The sequence below is a fragment of the Schistocerca piceifrons genome, chromosome 9, assembly GCF_021461385.2.
Source record: "Schistocerca piceifrons isolate TAMUIC-IGC-003096 chromosome 9, iqSchPice1.1, whole genome shotgun sequence".
NCBI classification, from domain to species: domain Eukaryota; kingdom Metazoa; phylum Arthropoda; class Insecta; order Orthoptera; family Acrididae; genus Schistocerca; species Schistocerca piceifrons.
Window position 1 is genome coordinate 207203878 of NC_060146.1, and position 20506 is coordinate 207224383.

Consider the following 20506-nt stretch of genomic DNA (forward strand, 5'->3'; position numbering starts at 1 on the left):
CGTCAAATCCTTCGTATGTCCAAGCAAATCTGAACATGTCCTGGAGTTTTGGAGAGCGAAGTTTTTGTGTCAGTGCCTGAACTTTGATAATTGTCTGAAAATAAAAAGGTTAAACTTTTCACTCGAGGGAAGACTTGAACCAAGGACCTCTCATTCCGCAGCTCCTCACGCTAACCACGGGACCACGGCGTTCTTGAGCTCACTTTATCCTTCATGTTGCTTATCTTCCATATGGACTACTCAGTTTGTATATTTTGCTTATTTTTTTCATAGTTCAACACAACTTCTTCCTGTTTTCTCGATTGATCTGTGATCAGTTTTTCAAGGCCTATCCACTGTGCCAGCTTATAACTAAATCTGACGGGGGTGCGATGGGGAGGTTCCCTTGTCAGTGTGCATCGGTTTCCAGGTGTGATACTGTTACTTACGTAAGCCCATTGACGACGGCAAGGTCATATCAAATCGGATGGAAAAATCGGTTTTAAATTGTGCCGAGGCCAAAAACCGCATAAAAAGTGTCAACCACATTGGTTTTTAATTGTTCTGAGGCCATAAATCGCATAAAAAGCACCAATGAAAATCAAATCGGATTATTAATTTCCGTGTGACTGCTGCAAAACATGTTCAATATGCTGTCCACCGTTTTCTGCAAAAAGTTGAAATCGAGAAACAGTATGTTCCACAACTGATCGAAGTGTCAGCTAACGTGTGAAGGCGGTGCACTGAAGCGCCGAAAGTGGTAGCTACACTGTAAATGACGACACAAGGATGGCCGTAGGGGTTTCGGTGTCTTACAATATCCACGGAATAAACGAGGAAGTCGGGCGTACATGAGACTCGGAGATGAAGAAGCTGGCACAGGACAGCAGATGCTGGCAGACCGCAACAAGTGTTCAAATGTGTGTGAAATCTTATGGGACTTAACTGCTAAGGTCATCAGTCACTAAGCTTACACACTACTTAACCTAAATTATCCCATGGACAAATACACACACCCATGCCCGAGGGAGGACTCGAACCTCCGCCGGACCAGCCGCACAGTCCATGACTGCAGCGCCTCAGACCGCTCGGCTAATCCCGCGCGGCAAATTGTTTGTTACACAGTTCTACAATATAAGCGATAATACCCGCTGTTGCTAAGACAGATGTAGCCTTTTGGCAGTTACATTTCACTAAGCATCCAATAAATCTAGCAGCGTTCGCAGGGCGTCCCAAAAAGCAACGACAAACTTTAGGGACAGGTCCTCTACACAGAAATAAGAAAAAATGTCCAGTAAACGTGCGCTCTAAGAGACATACTTTATGAGGTGTCAGCACTAGTTCATCTTCGATACTATAAAGTAGAGCTCTTCTACTGCAAGGTCTTTGCCCTCCATATTTTTGGAGGGAGAATTATTGACCAAAACAAGAGAAAAAAGCCTGGCAACAATGGACTCTAAAATGCATACTTTAAGAGCTCCGAACACTTGCTCATTTTCGCTAGTGTATACACTTTAGAGTCCACGGTAACTAGACATTATTTTTCTTTTTATGGCTCATATATCTGCTCCAAAATATGAAAAGCAAAGAGCTTGCAAGAGAAGAGACGTTTCATAGTATCGAAGAAGAACACGATATCTCTTAACCTATGCCCTTTACAGGCCATGTTTACTAAACACTTTTTTCTTGTTTTGGTGTAATGAAACTGTTTATAAATTTGTCGGCTTTTTTCCCTTTGGGGACATACGTTTCAGATATGTTTGTGTGGCGTGCGTACTGTAAGACCTTCGGTACACACATCATCAGATTATTCGACTTGTCGGTCTAACGAAGCAGGCGAGTGTCAGCAATATGTCTCGTGGTCTTATCGTGGAGTGTTTATCTTCTGCCGTTAGGTCAGACGATAGAAATGCCACTTGCACGCTTAGAGTAGCAGATTGACGATGACCAACTTTAAACAGAACTTGATTAATTTTCACACACATTTATTAAAATAATAACAAGCATAAAAATAACTCAACTTGGTTCTGGATGCTATTTACAATTGACAATCTGAAGTTCCTTTGGTTTTGGTACGTTAATCTTATTCTCACATATCTCTGATACTTGACAAAGTCTCTATATATTTCTCTCCATGGCTATGTACGGGAATATGGTAATCTTATTACGCGCGGACTGAAACTTGACTATAGACTAATGCAGACTGGTACAGACTGGAGCAGACAAATGCAGACTGACTAATCGGAGGTCTTTTTTTTTTTTTCTTTATTGTGATTTTAACACCTTATACAAAGGCGCGCTGGCAGCAGCACAATACGCCGCTCTTCAGCCTTGAGTGTTACAACAAGTAGTACAGAAAGGTGGCACAGAGTAGACAGTAATAACGGTGGGCAAAAAAAAATGTAGACACTAAAAATCGAAAAAACATGTAGCCGTTCACGCTGGACGAGAAACATCACTAACACTGGGCGACACGATGCACAGAACAGGGATGATGGCGACGGCACGTGAACGGTGGGGGCGTGACGGCGAACAACACTACACACAAACGAAGGCACACACACGAAACACTAGGGCGATGATCTCCGGCGCGCGAATGTTCACTGAGCGTGTACGAGTCCGGGGACCTGCCAAGAGAGGAGGTGGTGGAGGAGGAATGGGAAGGGGAATGGGAGAGGGGGGAGCAGAGATGCCATGGGCAAAGGAGAGAGGGGGAGGGAGGAAGGGGGAGGGGAAGCCCGGTGGAGAGGGGAGGAGGGAGGGGGGATAGGAAAGAGGAGGGAAGGGAAGGGAGGGAGGGAGGGTGCCTAAGGGAGAGGACATAGGAGGTAGGGGGGGGGAGGATCAAAGTTGATAAGAGGGGTAGATGGAGGGGACGAGGACATCATCAGGGAGGGGGAGCTGGCGGAAGCCACCTTGGGAGAGGGTAAGGAGGGTGGAGAGATGGAGACCGGGTGGGACGTGGGAATACAGGCGCGGCAGCGGGCGGGGGTGGGAGAGAATCGGGGAAACGAGCGGGTGAGGAGGATCAAGTTTACGTGAGGTGTACAGGATACGTATCCTTTCAAGGAAAAGGAGGAGGTGGGGGAAGGGGATGAGATCATATAGGATCCGCGTGGGGGAGGGGAGACGGATGCGATAGGCAAGGCGGAGAGCATGGCGTTCAAGGATTTGGAGGGATTTATAGAAGGTAGGGGGGGGGGCGGAGATCCAGGCTGGATGGGCGTAACAAAGGATAGGGCGGATGAGGGATTTATAGGTGTGGAGGATTGTGGAGGGGTCCAGACCCCACGTGCGGCCGGAAAGGAGCTTGAGGAGACGGAGTCGGGAACGTGCCTTGGCTGGGATTGTCTGGAGATGGGGAGTCCAGGAGAGGCGACGGTCGAGGGTGACGCCAAGGTACTTAAGGGTGGGAGTGAGGGCGATAGGACGGCCATAGACGGTGAGATAGAAATCAAGGAGGCGGAAGGAAGGGGTGGTTTTGCCTACAATGATCGCCTGGGTTTTGGAGGGATTGACCTTGAGCAACCACTGGTTGCACCAAGCGGTGAACCGGTCAAGATGGGATTGGAGAAGGCGTTGGGAGCGCTGTAGGGTGGCGGCAAGGGCAAGGAGGGCGGTGTCATCGGCAAACTGGAGAAGGTGGACGGGGGGTGACGGCGGCGGCATTCGGAGGTCTGTGCACTTGTTATAATACCTCGAGCGTTCAGGTATCACCGCGCGAGTGTGATCCGCGAAGAGAAAAGGTTCTACATTAGCAGCAATCTCATTGGCTGTGTTATGTATTAATATGCGGATTGGCGGAAGCAGAATTTGGTCCGTCTCTATGGCTGCGCCATCTCGTAGTGCAGAGACGGACGAGCGCTGCGCCTGCGCTGTTGTGCTTAGCGGGGTGTGCTCTAGTGGGAAAGTTGTGTACTCCCTGATTATGCAGAACTGTACACAACAGTTTGACAACACCATGAAAACTCCCGTGAATCGGACATATACACAATGTGATCAAAAGTATCCGGACACCTGCCAGAAAATGACTTACAAGTTCGTGGGGCCCTCCATCGGTAATGCTGGAATTTAATACCGTGTTGGCTCACTCTTAGCCTCGATGGCAACTTCCACTCTCGCAGGCATACTTTCAATGAGGTACTGGAAGGTTTCTTGGGGAATGGCAGTCCGTTCTTCGAGGAGAGATGCACTGACGAGGGTTATCGATGTCGGTCTGTGAGGCCTGGCACGAAATCGGCGTTCCAAAACATCCCAAAGGTGTTCTATGGGATTCGGGTGAGGAGTCTGCAGGCCAGTCCATTACAGGGATGTTATTGTCGTGTAACCACTCCGCACAGTCCACGACTGCAGCGCCTGAGACCGCTCGGCTAATCCTGCGCGGCGCAGACCGCAACAAAAGCTGGCGGGAGACCGGGCAGTCAGCACAGAGAAGAGGCGGAGTACTCACCCCTGGAGGCCCTGGGCCGGCAGGGCTCGGTGTGGAGGATGTAGGGCGGCACCACGTTGTCGCCGCAGCCGCCGCGCTCGCCCGCAGACACCAGACACGCCCCCAAGAGCGCCAGAGCCAGCCACGTCATCGCCGTCGCCATGCCGACACCTGCGGGCACGTCACGCACTCCACACTCGCACCACGGCCCAGGCACGCGGCAGCGGCAGCGGCAGCAGCGCCACAGCTCAGCTCAGAGTGCCCCGGCGCGGGCAGCGGAGAACGCGGACACGACGAACGCTGCCCGCACCACATCCGCAATTCCCTCAGCCACATCCGCAAGGCGTCTATCTTGTTTTTGGGGCTGAGTTCTCTCATACCAGAGGGGACCCAAAAGAAACCGGACTGTTGTCATAAAAAATTTATTGATGAACCTTTTTACAAAATTACTTCAGTCACCTTCAAAATACTCTCCATTACATGCGATGCACTTGTCAAGTCTCTTTTCTCACTGTTGGAAGCATGTTTGGAACTCTTCAGGTTTGATATTGTCCAGTGCCATTTGCGGAGCTGTTTTTACCTGTCTCCACATCGTCATAACGCTCCCCTTTTAGCGTTTTTTTCATTCGTGGAAATAGGAAAAAGTGGCACGGGGCTAGGTCCGGCGAATACAGAGCGTGGGGAACGACAGACCACCTCTGAGATGCCAAATAGTGGGTCACTCGTAAGGGCGTGTGTGCTGGAGCGTTGTCGTGATGCAGAAACCAGTCACCTGATCGCCAAAGTTCCGGGCGTTTCCTCCTCACATCCTCTCCCAGACGCCTTAAAACATCCAAGTAAAAGTGTTGGTTAACAGTCTGGCCAGGGGGTACGAATTCCCGATGCACAATTCCACGAACATCAAAAAAGACAATGATGATCGTCTTCACATTTGACCTCACTTGCCTTGCTTTTTTGGTCTGGGAGAGTTGGGAGTCCTCCACTGGCTTGACGCTTGCTCGGTTTCTTGGTCATACCTGTAACACCAACTCTCATCCCCTGTAATGACTCTGTTCGAGAAATTTGGAGCACGTGTAATCTCCATTCTCAAGTTATGACACACATTCATGCAGATGGTTGTTTGCTCCTGTGTGAGAAGGCGCGGAACAAATATAGCAGCAACACGTCTCATGTGCAAATCCTCACTCAAAATCCGCTGGCACGAGCTCCAACTGATTCTTGTCTCTGCTGAAATTTGGTCGATCGTTTGGCGACGATCCTCGTTGATCTTTTGGCGGACCTTTTCAATGTTCTCCTCAGTTCGTGATGTTGAAGGGCGTCCAGAAGGAGCTCGGCCTTCAACACACATCTCACCACGTTTAAAGCGCTCAAACCACTCGACAACCTGTGTGCGGCTCATACGTCCTCCTGGAAAGCTTCCTGAAGCATTTGGTGTGTCTCCGTTGCAGTTTTTTTAAGCAGGAAACAAAATTTCACACACACTCTTTGTTCTTTTAAAGTTGCCCTAACGACTTCGCATAGGTAACCAGCCAACAGTCAGAGAAACACAATACCACACTTGCACGTTCAGCTCTGCACAGACGCGGTCTGGACTGCTGTTTCATGAAGGTCTCAACTAACACCATCTAGCGTGAGAACCTTGCACTACGTCTACGAGTGGCAGCGCCCTCGGAGTCCGGTTTCTTTCGGGTCCCCCCTCGTATATACACTACTGGCCATTAAAATTGCTACACCACGAAGATGACGAGCTACAGACGCGAAATTTAACCGACAGGAAGAAGACGCTGTGATATGCAAATGATTAGCTTTTTAGAGCATTCACACAAGGCTGGGCGCCGGTGGCGACACCTACAACGTGCTGACGTGAGGAAAGTTTCCAACCGATTTCTCATACACAAACAGCAGTTGACCGGCGTTGCCTGGTGAAACGTTGTTGTGATGCCTCGTGTAAGGAGGAGAAATGCGTACCATCACGTTTCCCATTGTGATAAAGGTCGTATTGTAGCCTATCGCGATTGCGGTTTATCGTATGGCGACATTGCAGCTCGCGTTGGTCGAGATTCGATGACTGTTAACAGAGTATGGAATCGGTGGGTTCAGAAGGGTAATACGGAACGCCGTGCTGGATCCCAACGGCCTCGTATCACTAGCAGTCGAGATGACAGACATCCGCATGGCTTTAACGGATCGTGCAGCCATGTCTCGATCACTGAGTCAACAGATGGGGACGTTTGCAACACGACAACCATCTGCACGAACAGTTCGACGACGTTTGCAGCAGCTTGGGCTATCAGCTCGGAGACCGTGGTTGCGGTTACCCTTGACGCTGCATCACAGACAGGAGTGCCTGCGATGGTGTACTCGACGACGGACCTGGGTGCACGAACGGCAAAACGTCATTTTTTCGGATGAATCCAGGTTGTGTTTACAGCATCATGATGGTCGCATCCGTGTTTGGCGACATCGCGGTGAACGCACATTGGAAGCGTGTATTCGTTATCGCCATACTGGCGTATCACCCTGCTTGATGGTATCAAGAGCCATTGATTACGCGTCTCGGCCACCTCTTGTTCGCATTGACGGCACTTTGAACAGTGAACGTTACGACCCGTGGGTCTACCCTTCATTCGATCCTTGCGAAACCCTCCATTTCAGCGGGATAATTCACGACCGCATGTTGCATGTCCTGTACGGGCCTTTCTGGATACAGAAAATGTTCGACTGCTGCCCTGGCCAGCGCATTCTCCAGATCTCACACCAATTGAAAACGTCTGGTCAATGGTGGCCGAGCAACTGGCTCGTCACAATACGCCAGTCACTACTCTTGATGAACTGTGGTATCGTGTTGAAGCTGCATGGGCAGCTGTACTTGTACGCACCATCCAAGCTCTGTTTGACTCAATGCTCAGGCGTATCAAGGCCGTTATTACGGCCAGAGGTGGTTGTTTTGGGTGCTGATTTCTCAGGATCTACGCACCCACATTGCGTGAAAATATAATCACATGTCAGTTCTAATTTGTCCAATGAATACCCGTTTATTTGTTCTTGTGTAGCAATTTTAATGGCTAGTAGTGTAATTAAAAGGTAAACTTTCGAAACGCTGTAGAAATAACACTACCGGTCAGAACGACGTCAGATTGCAAAGGAATATCATCGGAGAAGGGGTAAAACGTATGTTAGAAGAAAAAAAAGTGTGAAAACTGATCAATAGATGGCACTGTATGTGTCATAATACGTAAATGAAAACACCTGTCATGCGCACGACCCATTGAAGTTGGTATAAAAACGCCGGGTACACGGCTTTTCCTCCTTTCGCGTCTGCGACGTTCGCCATGACTGTCTCAATGCAGGATCGCGCTCTGCTTGTAAAGCTGTATTTCAAGAATGATCTCTGTGCCCTGTTGCTCTGCAGGAGTTCCGGACACTGAAGCGTTGGAAAAAAGGCTTTGGTCCGATGACTGCCGTGTGTCTGGAGAAAATGATTCGGAAATTCGAAAAGACGGTTTCTTTTGATATGCAATCTGGTAGAGGGAGGAAACGAATTGATTCGACGTCAGTGGAAGCAGTGGCCACAGAAGTGCGGGAGGAGACGACTGTTGGTGTGCAAACGTTGAGTACACGGAGAATTCTCCGGACATTGGACATATCTGTGATCACGGTGCGTAAAATTCTACCGAGCATCCTTCTTTGCTATCCACTCAAAATTACGCATGCGCACGAGTTGCTCCCTGTTGACCTGCCAGCAAGAGAGACCTTTGCTTTAGAATTTCTTGTTTGCATGGAAGTGGACATCGGTTGGCTGTGGAAGATGTTGTGGAGAGACGAAGCCCACTTCCATCTGACAGGATATCTCAATACACAGAATTGACGAGTATGCGCAACGGAAAATCCTCACGCAAATCAACCAGTACCACTTCATCCTGAAAAGGTCACTATGTGGTGTGGGTTTACGGCATCATTTATCACAGGGTCATATTTTTTCGGAGAGACAGATGCTTCCTGTCCTGTTCAGTGTTCAGTGTTCCGACTGCAAAATTAGCTGCATGGAAGGCACGCGTTGCACAACTCATTGTGAACGTGACCCCAGAGACACTTCGATCAGTTGTGGAACGTGCTGTTTCTCGATTTCAACTTTTTGCAGAAAACGGAGAACAGCATATTGAACATGTTTTGCGCCAGTCACACGGAAATTAATAATCCAATTTGCTTTTTATTGATGCTTTTCATGCGGTTTATGGCCGCAGGACAATTAAAAACCAATGTGATTGATACTTTTAATGCTGTTTTTGGCCTCGGCACAATTTTAAAAACCGATTTTCCCATCCGATTTGATATGACCTTTCCGTCGTCAATGGGCTTACGCAACTAACAGTATCACACCTGGACACCGATGCACACTGACAAGGGAACCTCCCCATCGCACCCCCCTCAGATTTAGTTATAAGCTGGCACAGTGGATAGGCCTCGAAAAACTGATCACAGATCAATCGAGAAAGCAGGAAGAAGTTGTGTGGAACTATGAAAAAAATAAGCAAAATATACAAACTGAGTAGTCCATATGGAAGATAAGCAACATGAAGGATAAAGTAAGCTCAAGAACGCCGTGGTCCCGTGGTTAGCGTGAGGAGCTGCGGAACGAGAGGTCCTTGGTTCAAGTCTTCCCTCGAGTGAAAAGTTTAATCTTTTTATTTTCAGACAATTATCAAAGTTCAGGCACTGACACAAAAACTTCGCTCTCCAAAATTCCAGGACATGTTCAGATTTGCTTGGACATACGTAGGATTTGACAGTCTACACACGGAAAAATTTGAAAACGTTAAAAACATGTTTTGACAGAGCACAGGGAAAACTGTGCGACTGTGAAACTGTTGCATTCATTTGTTGCAGTCTATGTCACAAACTCTTATGTTTTCATCACTTTTTTGGGAGTGATTATCACATCCACAAGAAAACCTAAATCGGGCAAGGTAGAAGAACCTTTTTACCCATTTGCCAAGTGTACAAGTTAGGTGGGTCGACAACATATTCCTGTCATGTGACGCACATGCCATCAGCAGTGTCGTATCGAATACATCAGACGTGGTTTCCTGTGGGGGAATCGGTTGACCTATGATCCTGGGATCAAATGATTTCGGTTCCCATTGGAGAGGTTCGTCATTTCGTCTACTAATCGCACGGTTTTGCGGTGCGGTCGCAAAACACAGACACTAAACTTATTACAGTGAACAGAGACATCAATGAACGTACGGACAGATCATAACTTTGCGAAAATAAAAAAAGGAAACTTTTTACTCATGGGAAGACTTGAACCAAGGACCTCTCGTTCCGCAGCTGCTCACGCAAACCGCGGGACCACAGCGCTCCTGATCTCACACTGTCCTTGATGTTGCCTATCTTGCACATGGACTACTCAGTTTGTATATATTGCTTATTTTTTCATAGTTCCAGACAACTTCTTCCTGTTTTCTCGGTTGATCTACGTTCAGTTTTTCAAGGCCTATCCTATGTGCCTACTTATAACTAAATCTGAGGGGGGTGCGGTGGGGAGGTTCCCTCGTGAGTAGTGCCGGCCGGTGTGGCCGTGCGGTTCTAGGCGCTTCAGTCTGGAACCGCGTGACCGCTACGGTCGCAGGTTCGAATCCTGCCTCGGGCATGGATGTGTGTGATGTCCTTAAGTTAGTTGGGTTTAAGTAGTTCTAAGTTCTAGTGGACTGATGACCACAGATGTTAAGTCCCATAGTGCTCAGAGCCGTTTGATCACTGAGTAGTACAGTTTGTTTATTGTCAAACGTACACCTTAGGCATTGTTGTATGATTCATTTGTCATTTATAGTCGACCACTATTAAACTATCATGCATGCAGCGCCATCTATTGCTACATTTTTCTTCTGCCATACGTCTTCCCCCTTCTCCGACAATATTCCGTTGCAATTTGACGCCATTCTGACCAGTGGTGTTATTTCTACCGAAAGCTTAACTTTAGTTGTAATCACCCTGCACACCTACATGACTACTTTGCAATTCACGCTTAATTGCCTGACAGAGGGCTCATCGAACCATTTTCGTACTGTTTATCTACTGTTCCATTCTCCAACACCGTGCAGTAGAAGTGAACAGTTAAATCCTTCCGTGCGAACTGTGTTCTGGTCGTGCATATCTGTATCTTTCAAACCCACCGACACTTTTGCTCTAGGAACAGAGTCATGCGCTTCTGCTAAAGCTGCAGCAACACGGCATCAACTTTAGCGCCGACGTCTGCGGCGCCGTGGGTCTCGTGGGGGACAGAGTGAGCTGAGTTTCGCAAGATCTCCGCTTGCGCAATGGGTGTTGCTTTTTTGTAGGGGAGATTTTCCTTCTCCAAAAAAAAAATCGTAATACCGGAGCATAAAACATGTTGCATATCGGTGTTTGACGCTGTTTTATACGTGAATGTTTGATTCTTTAAACGCTCAACGGGTTTACTGATTTCTACCGAAATTTATATGTGTGGATTATGATACGCAGGCAGGTGTTAGAGCACGAACCGAAAATTCTAAAGGATTGAGTGCCCTAGAAGAGCCTTCATTCCGCTTCGTGGGAGCATTCGGTAACTGCTAAGCGCCTTCTGTTACTACGAAACGGAACTGGAATGAGTGACGCAATGCAGCAGCTGGTAGGACGGAGCACACAGGATACACGTGTGAAAGTCGCGGAAAACCGCGAAGAAGGGAATGTCGCCACTTTTACTCATCCAGATGTCGGCAACATCTCTGTCCTCTGCAGCAAATAGCGCTTTGAAACCGATATAGCGGTACTCGGTCCTGAATGAACATTAAACAATAATACACTGCTGACCATTAAAATTGCTATACCAAGAAGAAATGCAGATGATAAACGGGTATTCATTGGACAAATATATTATACTAGAACTGCCATTTTCACGCAGTTCTTCTGCTGTGTACCAACGTCTGCGTGATACCGGGTCATTTTGCGGATTACCTGGGCAGGGACGCCGTCGCATGGTAAGAACGCTGCAATTTGAGGAAGCTGTCTTGCAGCATGTGGAGCGGGATCCTTCAATCAGCACTCGTGCAATTGCCCGTAACATGGGGACAAGTCAGACGAATGTAAGAACAGTCCTTCGAGAGCAATTTTTACCTCCATTTCACATACAGCGTGTCCACAACCTTGAACCAGTTGATTATCCACCCAGATCACAGATTTCGCAGTTGTACCTAGAACAGTATGAAATGCAACCTACATTTCCATCCTCTGTGTTGTTTACCGATGAAGCAACGTTCGGGCGTGATGGAGTCTTCAACATGTACAATTCGCATGTTACTAGCGCTCATCAAGTGCGGTTCTTCGTTAATGTGTGGGTCGGTGTTGTTGCGAGCTGTTTAATTGGGCCGTATCTGCTACCTAGGCCATTAAATGGCAGGCACTATTACCATTTTCTCGCCAGAGCATTGCCATAATTGCTGGAAGACGTCCCGCTCCCTACAAGACAACGCATGTGGTTTCAACGTGACGGGGCGCCGGCACATTTCAGCCGTCGTGTGCGTCGATTCCTGGACCGACGGTTCCCAGAAACGTGGATTGGCAGAGGTGGTCCTGTACCATGGCCTGCTCGATCCCCAGATATGTGCCCTCTGGACTTTTTTGTGTGGGGAGAGATGCGCAACCTTGTTTCTGCCTCTCCTGTTGCATCAGAAGAGGATCTGGTTTCCCGAATAGTAGCAGCAGCAGGAACAATTCAGGATACTTCTTCAAATGTGTGTGAAATCTTATGGGACTTAACTGCTAAGGTCATCAGTCCCTCAGTTTACACACTACTTAAACTAAATTATCCCAAGGACGAATACACACACACATGCCCGAGGGAGGACTCGAACCTCCGCCGGACCAGCTGCACAGTCCATGACTGTAGTGCCCTAGACCGCTCGGTCAAGATACTCCTGGGCTTTTTGCCCGTGTCAGACACAACATGATCCGGCGGCGTAACCTTTGTTTACGTGTCAATAGAGGCATTTTTGAAAATCTACTGTAATTGAAACTGGGTTGTGTTAATGTGTTATCTCTTGGTCATAAAGAAAGTGGAAAGTGTTTGTTGGTTTAATTGATATGCCGCCAGAGAAATCTTCCTCTACTGGTTTAAATACTCCTCATAGGAAAAAATAGGGAATAATATTTGTTTTCATGTCCCCTACAACCTCCCAGAGTTTGTCGGTTTAAATACTTTTCACCCTGTATAAAGGCTTTCTAGAGCTTCACGCAAACTTTAATGCAGACGCGTTGCTTCTCTGCCTCTGCCATCTCGAAATTCTTTGAGACACAACGTTCTTCAGAATACAGAACTGGACAATAACTAACAGACATACAACAATGAAACTTCCGCTAGTTACACTTTAAACACGAGCATGTGCAGCCGGCGTGGGAGGCCGAGTGGTTCTAGGCGCTACAGTCTGGGACGGAGTGACCGCTACCGTCGCAGGTTCGAATCCTGCCTCGGGCATGGATGTGTGTGATGTCCTTAGGTTAGTTAGGTTTAAGTAGTTCTCAGTTCTATGGGACTGATGACCTTCGAAGTTAAGTGCTCAGAGCCATTTGAACCATTTGAGCATGTGCAGGGATGCAAACCGCATTTCGCTCCAATAAACCATTATGAATGTTCTGGAACTTTTTTGAATAGACTTCGTATATCAAATGCTCTTATTTTTTGCCCTGTTCGGATAATTCATTTGTAGATTTTTGGTCTTATACTATATTTTTATTTTTTTCGTGCTTTCTGAACAAAACTTGAAATTACAAAACTAAAAAAAGGCGGTCGGAAGTTTTATGAAATGTTTCGTCTAGAAGTAATAAACAAAATACACTGAAGCGCCAAAGAAACTGGTACAGGCACGCGTACTCAAATACAGAGATGTGTAAACGGACAGAATACGGCGCTGCGGTCGGCAACGCATATTTGAGACGAAAAGTGTTTGGAGCAGTTGTTAGATCAGTTACTGCTGCTGCAATGGCAGGTTATTGAGATTTAAGTGAGTTTGAACGTGGTGTCACACGCAGCGCACGAGCGATGGGCCGCAGCATCTCTGAGGTAGAAAGATTTTCCCGTCCGACCATTTGACGAGTGTACCGTGAATATCAGGAATCCGGTAAAACATCAAATCTCCGACGTCGCTGGAAACGGAAAAAAGATCGTGCTAGAGCGGACCAACGACGACGGAAGAGAATGGTTCAACGTGATAGAAGCGCAGACCTTCCGCAAATTGCTGCAATCTTCAATGCTGGGCTCTCAACAAGTGTCATCGTGCGAATCGTTCAACCAGACATCATCTATATGGTCTTTCGGAGACCAAGACGCACTCGTGTACTCTTGATGACTGCGTGACACAAAGCCTCAGACCTCGCCTGGGCCTGTCAACACCAACATTGGACTGTTGATGACTGGGAACATGTTGTCTAGTCGCACGAGTACGGTTCCAAATTGTGTCGAGCGGATGGACGTGTACGGGTATGGAGACAACCTCATGAATCCCTGAACACTGCACGTCACCAGGGGACTGTTGAAGCTGGTGGAGGCTCTGTGATGGAGTGGGGCGCGTGCAGTTGCAGTGATACTACTCTGACAGGTGAGAAGTACGTAAGCATCCTGTTTGAATTCCAGCATTCATTCGTGTCCATTGTGTATTCCAACGGACTTGGGCAATTCCAGTACGACAATGTGACACCCCACACGTCCAGAATTGCTACAGAGCGGCACAAGGAACACCGTTCTGTGTTTAAACACTTCCGCTGGCCACCAAACACCCCAGACATGAACAATGAGCATGTCTGGAATACCTTCCAGCGTGCTGTTCAGAAGAGATCTATACCCCATTGTACTCTTACGGATTTATGGACAGCCCTGCAAGTTTTATGGTGTCAATTCGCTCGAGCTCTACTTCGGACATTAATCGAGTCGATGCGGCGTCATGTTGCGGAACTTCTGCGTGCTCGTGGGGTCCCTACGCGATATTGCGTAGGTGTACCAGTTTGTTTGGGTCTTCAGTGTAGATAAGAGAAACATTTGATGCGTCTCGTTTACCGTATACGACTTCGAGCATCATTCCAACATTCCTCAAATGGTTTTTCAAATCTAGTTTGTTTATTGCTTTTAGATAAACCATTTCACAAAACATTTTACCATGTTTCTTCCAAAAAAATTTTACATGTAATAATTATTCTAACGAAAGTGAGATAACAGCGCCTGGCTTACCTGTGATGCTCAGCCAGCCAACGCTCAGTCACTACGACAGTGGGAATGTCGTGCGCCTCCGTTTTTAAAACATCAGCGCTATGTCGAGGCCTATCTAATCAGGGGGGTCAGACTCCTGGACTCGGAAAACTGCTCGCGATTGGCGAGGTGGTCACACCTGTCGGCCGCCCCCACCCACCGCCACGGGGCACCGGTGGACCCCGCAACGCGGGAAACTGCCGGCGGGAACGCCCCTGGCTAATCAGCAAGGACTGCGCAGGAAGGCAAACGAATTAGCGGCAGAAAAAAAGTGAGACAAAACGCCCGTGGCGGGACAAAAAGTTACTGCCGTCGGATGGGTATTCACAGTGTAGGCAGCGGTACCTATTGTGCGCTTGATTTAAGACGTCCCGGAAAAGAGGGCGACCGGTCCGAGTATCGACTGCGGCGATAACGTCACTTCCTCCACGTTTGTCTCAGAGACAGGTTCTAGCGGAGGGCAGGCACTTGTCCATTTCACGTCCAGTCGAAAATTCATTCGGCGTGACGGAGTGCGCATATCGTTCCAGTAAATAAAAAGAGCAGGGTGTTACCCACGTGGCGTATGTGTCCAGTACTGATGGGAGAAACTGACCGGTAAAGGCCGCACGACAAGCTGAAGGCCGAAAATATTGCTCAAATCCAGGATTTTTTATATCCGTACCGGAATTTAGTAGAGAAATGCAATTTGCTGAAATGAACGAAGCATACTTTGATGTTATTACTGGTAATTTTTAATGAAAAATATTAATATCTTGACTGTGTAATGAGATTTTTCCAGCCGGCTGGAGTGGCCGTGCGGTTCTAGGCGCTACAGTCTCAAACCGCGTGACCGCTACGGTCGCAGGTTCGAATCCTGCCTCGGGCATAGATGTGTGTGATGTTCTTAGGTTAGTTAGGTTTAAGTAGTCCTAAGTTCTAGGGGGCTGATGACCGTAGATCTTAAGTCCCATAGTACTCAGAGCCATTTGAACCATTTTGAGATTTTCCCGAGGTAGCTCTCAAACGAGATAGATCAACGGTAGCTGCTGTAACTCCGGTTGTGGTTTTACGAAACATGAAATTAACATGTTACCCTGATCCTTACAGATACACACTGAAGAGCCAAAGAAATTGGTACACCTGCTTAATATCGTGTACGGCCCACGCCAGCATACAGAAGTGCCGCAACACGACGTGGCGCGAACTCGACTAGTGTCTCAAGTAGTGCTGCAGGACATTGACACCATGGATCCTGCAGGGCTGTCCATAAATCCGGAAGAGTACCAGGGGGCGGAGATCTCTTCTGAACAGCACGTTGCAAGGCATCCCAGATATACTCAATAATGTTCCCGTCTGGGGAGCTTGGTGGCCAGCGGAAGTGTTTAAACTAAGAAGAGTGTTCCTGGAGCCACTTTGTAGCAGTTCTGGAAGTGTGGGTTGTCGCATTGTCCTCCTGGAATTTCCCAAGTCTGTCGGAATACGCAGTGGACACAACTGGATGCAGGTGATCAGACAAGATGGTCACGTAAGTGGCACCTGTCACAGTCGTATCTGGACGTATCAAGGGTCCTGTATCACGCCAACTACACACGCGTCACACCATTACAGAGCCCCCACCAGCTTGAACAGTCCCCTGCTGACATACAAGGTCTATGGATTCATGAGGCTGTCTCCATATCCGTACATGTCCATCCGCTCGGTACCATTTGAAACGAGACTCGTCCGACGAGGCAACATGTTTCCAGCTATCAACAGTCCAATGTCGGTGTAGATTGGCCCAGGCGAGGCGTAAAGCTTTGTGTTGTGCAGTCATCAAGGGGTACGCGAGTGGGTCTTCGGCTCCGAAAGCCCCTATCGATGACGTTTCGTTGAACGGTTCGCACGGTGACACTTGATGGCCCAACACTGAAATCTGTAGCAGTTTGCGGAAGGGTTGCACTTCTGTCACGTTAAACAGTTCTCTTCAGTCGTCGTTGGTCTCGTTCTTGCAGGATCTTTTTCCGGCCGTAGGGATGTCGGAGATTTGATGTTTTACCGGATTCCTGACATACGCGGTACACTCGTGAAACGGTCGTTAAGGGAAAATCCCCACTTCATCGCTATCTCGGAGATGCTGTGTTCCATCGCTCATGCGCCGACTGTAACACCATGTTCAAACTCACTTAAATCTTGATTACGTGCTATTGTAGCCGTAGTAACCGATCTAACAACTGCGCCAGACCCTTGTCTATATGTTGCCGACCGCAGCGCCGTATTCTGTCCGTTTATGTATCTCTGCATCTGAATACGCATACCTACACCAGTTTCTTTAGGTCTTCCGTGTAATTTTAGTTCATCGTAGCGATTTGCAAAAAATAATTTTTTGACGAAATTTGACAAAAATTGAAATTTTTAGACCTTTGTTTTTGGACCGATAAAAATATTAAATATCAAAATAAAAAAATCGGCTACGATGTATTGAAGGTAATTCATCTTTCTTTCTTGAAGGGAAACCAAAAAACATTAAAATCGGATGAAAATTGTAGCATGGGCGACGAGAAGCATGCCGAAAAACATGGTTTTGAGACAAACGCGTTTAAAGTTTGACAATTATTTATCATGTAAAGGAAAGGGTCAAGGCTTGAATCTTAAGGGGTATCGTTGATGTCTGGTCCATAATAACTATCGCCCCGGCTACTGGATCGCCGCTTTCTGCTACTTTGACCAGATAAGCCCTCATTTTCTTCCTCAAAGCCCTTTTCGTAGATGAACGCATCGCCGCTGGCGTCTCTGTTTTCACAGAATCGGCGCATTTCATCGAATATTTCGATTTTTAGGGCGTTTGCCCCGTGCATTAGTCCAGTATGCCCTACATTGGATACGTATACGGACAAATTTGAAGCAATGTGTAATTTCCAGAATGAGATTTTCACCCTGCAGCGGAGTGTGCGCTGATATGAAACTTCCTGGAAGATTAAAACTGTGTGCCGGACCGAGACTCGAACTCAGGACCTTTGCCTCTCGCGGGCAAGTGCTCTATCATCTGAGCTACCCAAGCACGACTCACGCCCAGTCCTCAAAGCTTTACTTCTGCCAGTTGCTCGTCTCCTTTGGAGGTCTCCAAGGCCGGCTCCGAACGTATACTGTTCGATGGAAAAATTCTGAAGAAGGCAGCAGTAGATGCTATATTTGAAATTCAAAAAGATTCCACTGGCCTGCTTCTTCAAAAAAAGGAGAAAAAGATGCACAGATCTTGACAACAGGTTAAAAGACATAGCTCCCAAATCCTCCAAAAATAAACGAAAAATATACTTATTCAAAAAAGGAGATAAAAATTCACTTGTCGCTTTCCTGAGGGACAATCTCCACTCCTTCCAAATTAGCGGTGTAAATGTAGACCAGATGTAGCTTGAATTCAAAGAAATAGTATCGACAGCAGTTGTGAGATTTATACCAGATAAACTAACAAACGACGGAGCAGATCCTTCTTGGACACAAAACGGGTCACAACACTCGTGCAGAAACAACGAAAAAAACATGCGAAATTCAAACGGACGCCAAATCTCCAAGATTCGCTATCTCTTACAGAAGCTTGAAATTTAGCGCGGACTTGAATGCGAGATGTTTATAATAGTTTCCACAACGAAACTTTCTCTCGAAGTATGGCACAAATCCAAAGAGATTCTGGTCGTATGTGAAGTATACTAGCGCCAAGACACAATCAGTGTCTTCTCTCCGCCATACCAATGGTAATACTATCGATGACAGTGCTGCAAAAGCACAGTTACTAAACACAGCCTTCCGAAATTCATTCACCAAAAACGACGACGTAGATATCTCAGATTTCGAACCGAGAACAGCTGCCAACATGTGTAACGTAGAAGTGGATATCCTCGGAGTAGTGAATCAACTCACTCAACAAAAGCAAGACTTCCGGTCCAGACTGTATACCACCGTACTTAACAATCATATACAACCGTTGGCTCGGCGAAAGATCCATATCTAAACAGTGGAAAGTTGCACAGGTCACACCAATATTCAAGAAAGGCAGTATGAGTAATCCACTAAATTACAGGACCATAACATTAACGTCGATATGCAGCAGGATTTTGGAACATGTACTATGTTAGGACATTCGGAATTACCTCGAAGAAAATGGTCTATTGACACAGAGTCAACAAGGATTTAGAAAACATCGTTCTTGTGAAACACAAATACACTCCTGGAAATTGAAATAAGAACACCGTGAATTCATTGTCCCAGGAAGGGGAAACTTTATTGACACATTCCTGGGGTCAGATACATCACATGATCACACTGACAGAACCACAGGCAAATAGACACAGGCAACAGAGCATGCACAATGTCGGCACTAGTACAGTGTATATCCACCTTTCGCAGCAATGCAGGCTGCTATTCTCCCATGGAGACGATCGTAGAGATGCTGGATGTAGTCCTGTGGAACGCCTTGCCATGCCATTTCCACCTGGCGCCTCAGTTGGACCAGCGTTCGTGCTGGACGTGCAGACCGCGTGAGACGACGCTTCATCCAGTCCCAAACATGCTCAATGGGAGACAGATCCGGAGATCTTGCTGGCCAGGGTAGTTGACTTACACCTTCTAGAGCACGTTGGGTGGCACGGGATACATGCGGACGTGCATTGTCCTGTTGGAACAGCAAGTTCCCTTGCCGGTCTAGGAATGGTAGAACGATGGGTTCGATGACGGTTTGGATGTACCGTGCACTATTCAGTGTCCCCTCGACGATCACCAGTGGTGTACGGCCAGTGTAGGAGATCGCTCCCCACACCATGATGCCGGGTGTAGGCCCTGTGTGCCTCAGTCGTATGCAGTCCTGATTGTGGCGCTCACCTGCACGGCGCCAAACACGCATACGACCATCATTGGCACCAAGGCAGAAGCGACTCTCATCGCTGAAGACGACACGTCTCCATTCGTCCCTCCATTCACGCCTGTCGCGACACCACTGGATGCAGGCTGCACGATGTTGGGGCGTGAGCGGAAGACGGCCTAACGGTGTGCGGGACTGTAGCCCAGCTTCATGGAGACGGTTGCGAATGGTCCTCGCCGATACCCCAGGAGCAACAGTGTCCCTGATTTGCTGGGAAGTGGCGGTGCGGTCCCCTACGGCACTGCGTAGGATCCTACGGTCTTGGCGTGCATCCGTGCGTCGCTGCGGTCCGGTCCCAGGTCGACGGGCACGTGCACCTTCCGCCGACCACTGGCGACAACATCCATGTACTGTGGAGACCTCACGCCCCACGTGTTGAGCAATTCGGCGGTACGTCCACCCGGCCTCCCGCATGCCCACTATACGCCCTCGCTCAAAGTCCGTCAACTGCACATACGGTTCACGTCCACGCTGTCGCGGCATGCTACCAGTGTTAAAGACTGCGATGGAGCTCCGTATGCCACGGCAAACTGGCTGACACTGACGGCGGCGGTGCACAAATGCTGCGCAGCCAGCGCCATTCGACGGCCAACACCGCGGTTCCTGGTGTGTCCGCTGTGTCGAGCGTGTGATCATTGCTTGTACAGCCCTCTCGCAGTGTCCGGAGCAAGTATGGTGGGTCTGACACACCGGTGTCAATGTGTTCTTTTTTCCATTTCCAGGAGTGTAGTTCTTTACCCTCACGGAGTGTTGCGTGCTATTGATAAGGGATTTCAAATTGATTCCGTATTTCTAGATTTCCGGAAGGCTTTAGAGACTGTACCACAAAAGCGGTTTGTAGTGAAATTGCGTGCTTATGGAATATCGTCTCAGTTATGTGACAGGATTCGTGATTTCCTGTCAGAGAGGTCACAGTTCATAGTAACTGACGGAGGGTCATCGAGTGAAACAGAAGTGATTTCTGACG

At 47.9% G+C, this 20506-nt stretch overlaps 1 protein-coding gene across 1 annotated transcript in view; it reads right to left on the reverse strand.

Moving 5' to 3' along the window:
* LOC124717096 (peroxidase-like) overlaps positions 1–14702 on the reverse strand; it is a 198619-nt gene extending 183917 nt beyond the window's left edge. The window contains exons 1-2 of the mRNA XM_047243801.1: positions 14649–14702; positions 4430–4579 (exon numbers count right to left, since the gene is read on the reverse strand). Coding sequence (XP_047099757.1) covers positions 4430–4571 — 142 coding nt within the window. The 5' untranslated portion in view covers positions 4572–4579; positions 14649–14702. The remainder of the gene's footprint in view (positions 1–4429; positions 4580–14648) is intronic.
* Between the last annotated feature and the right edge of the window lie 5804 nt (positions 14703–20506).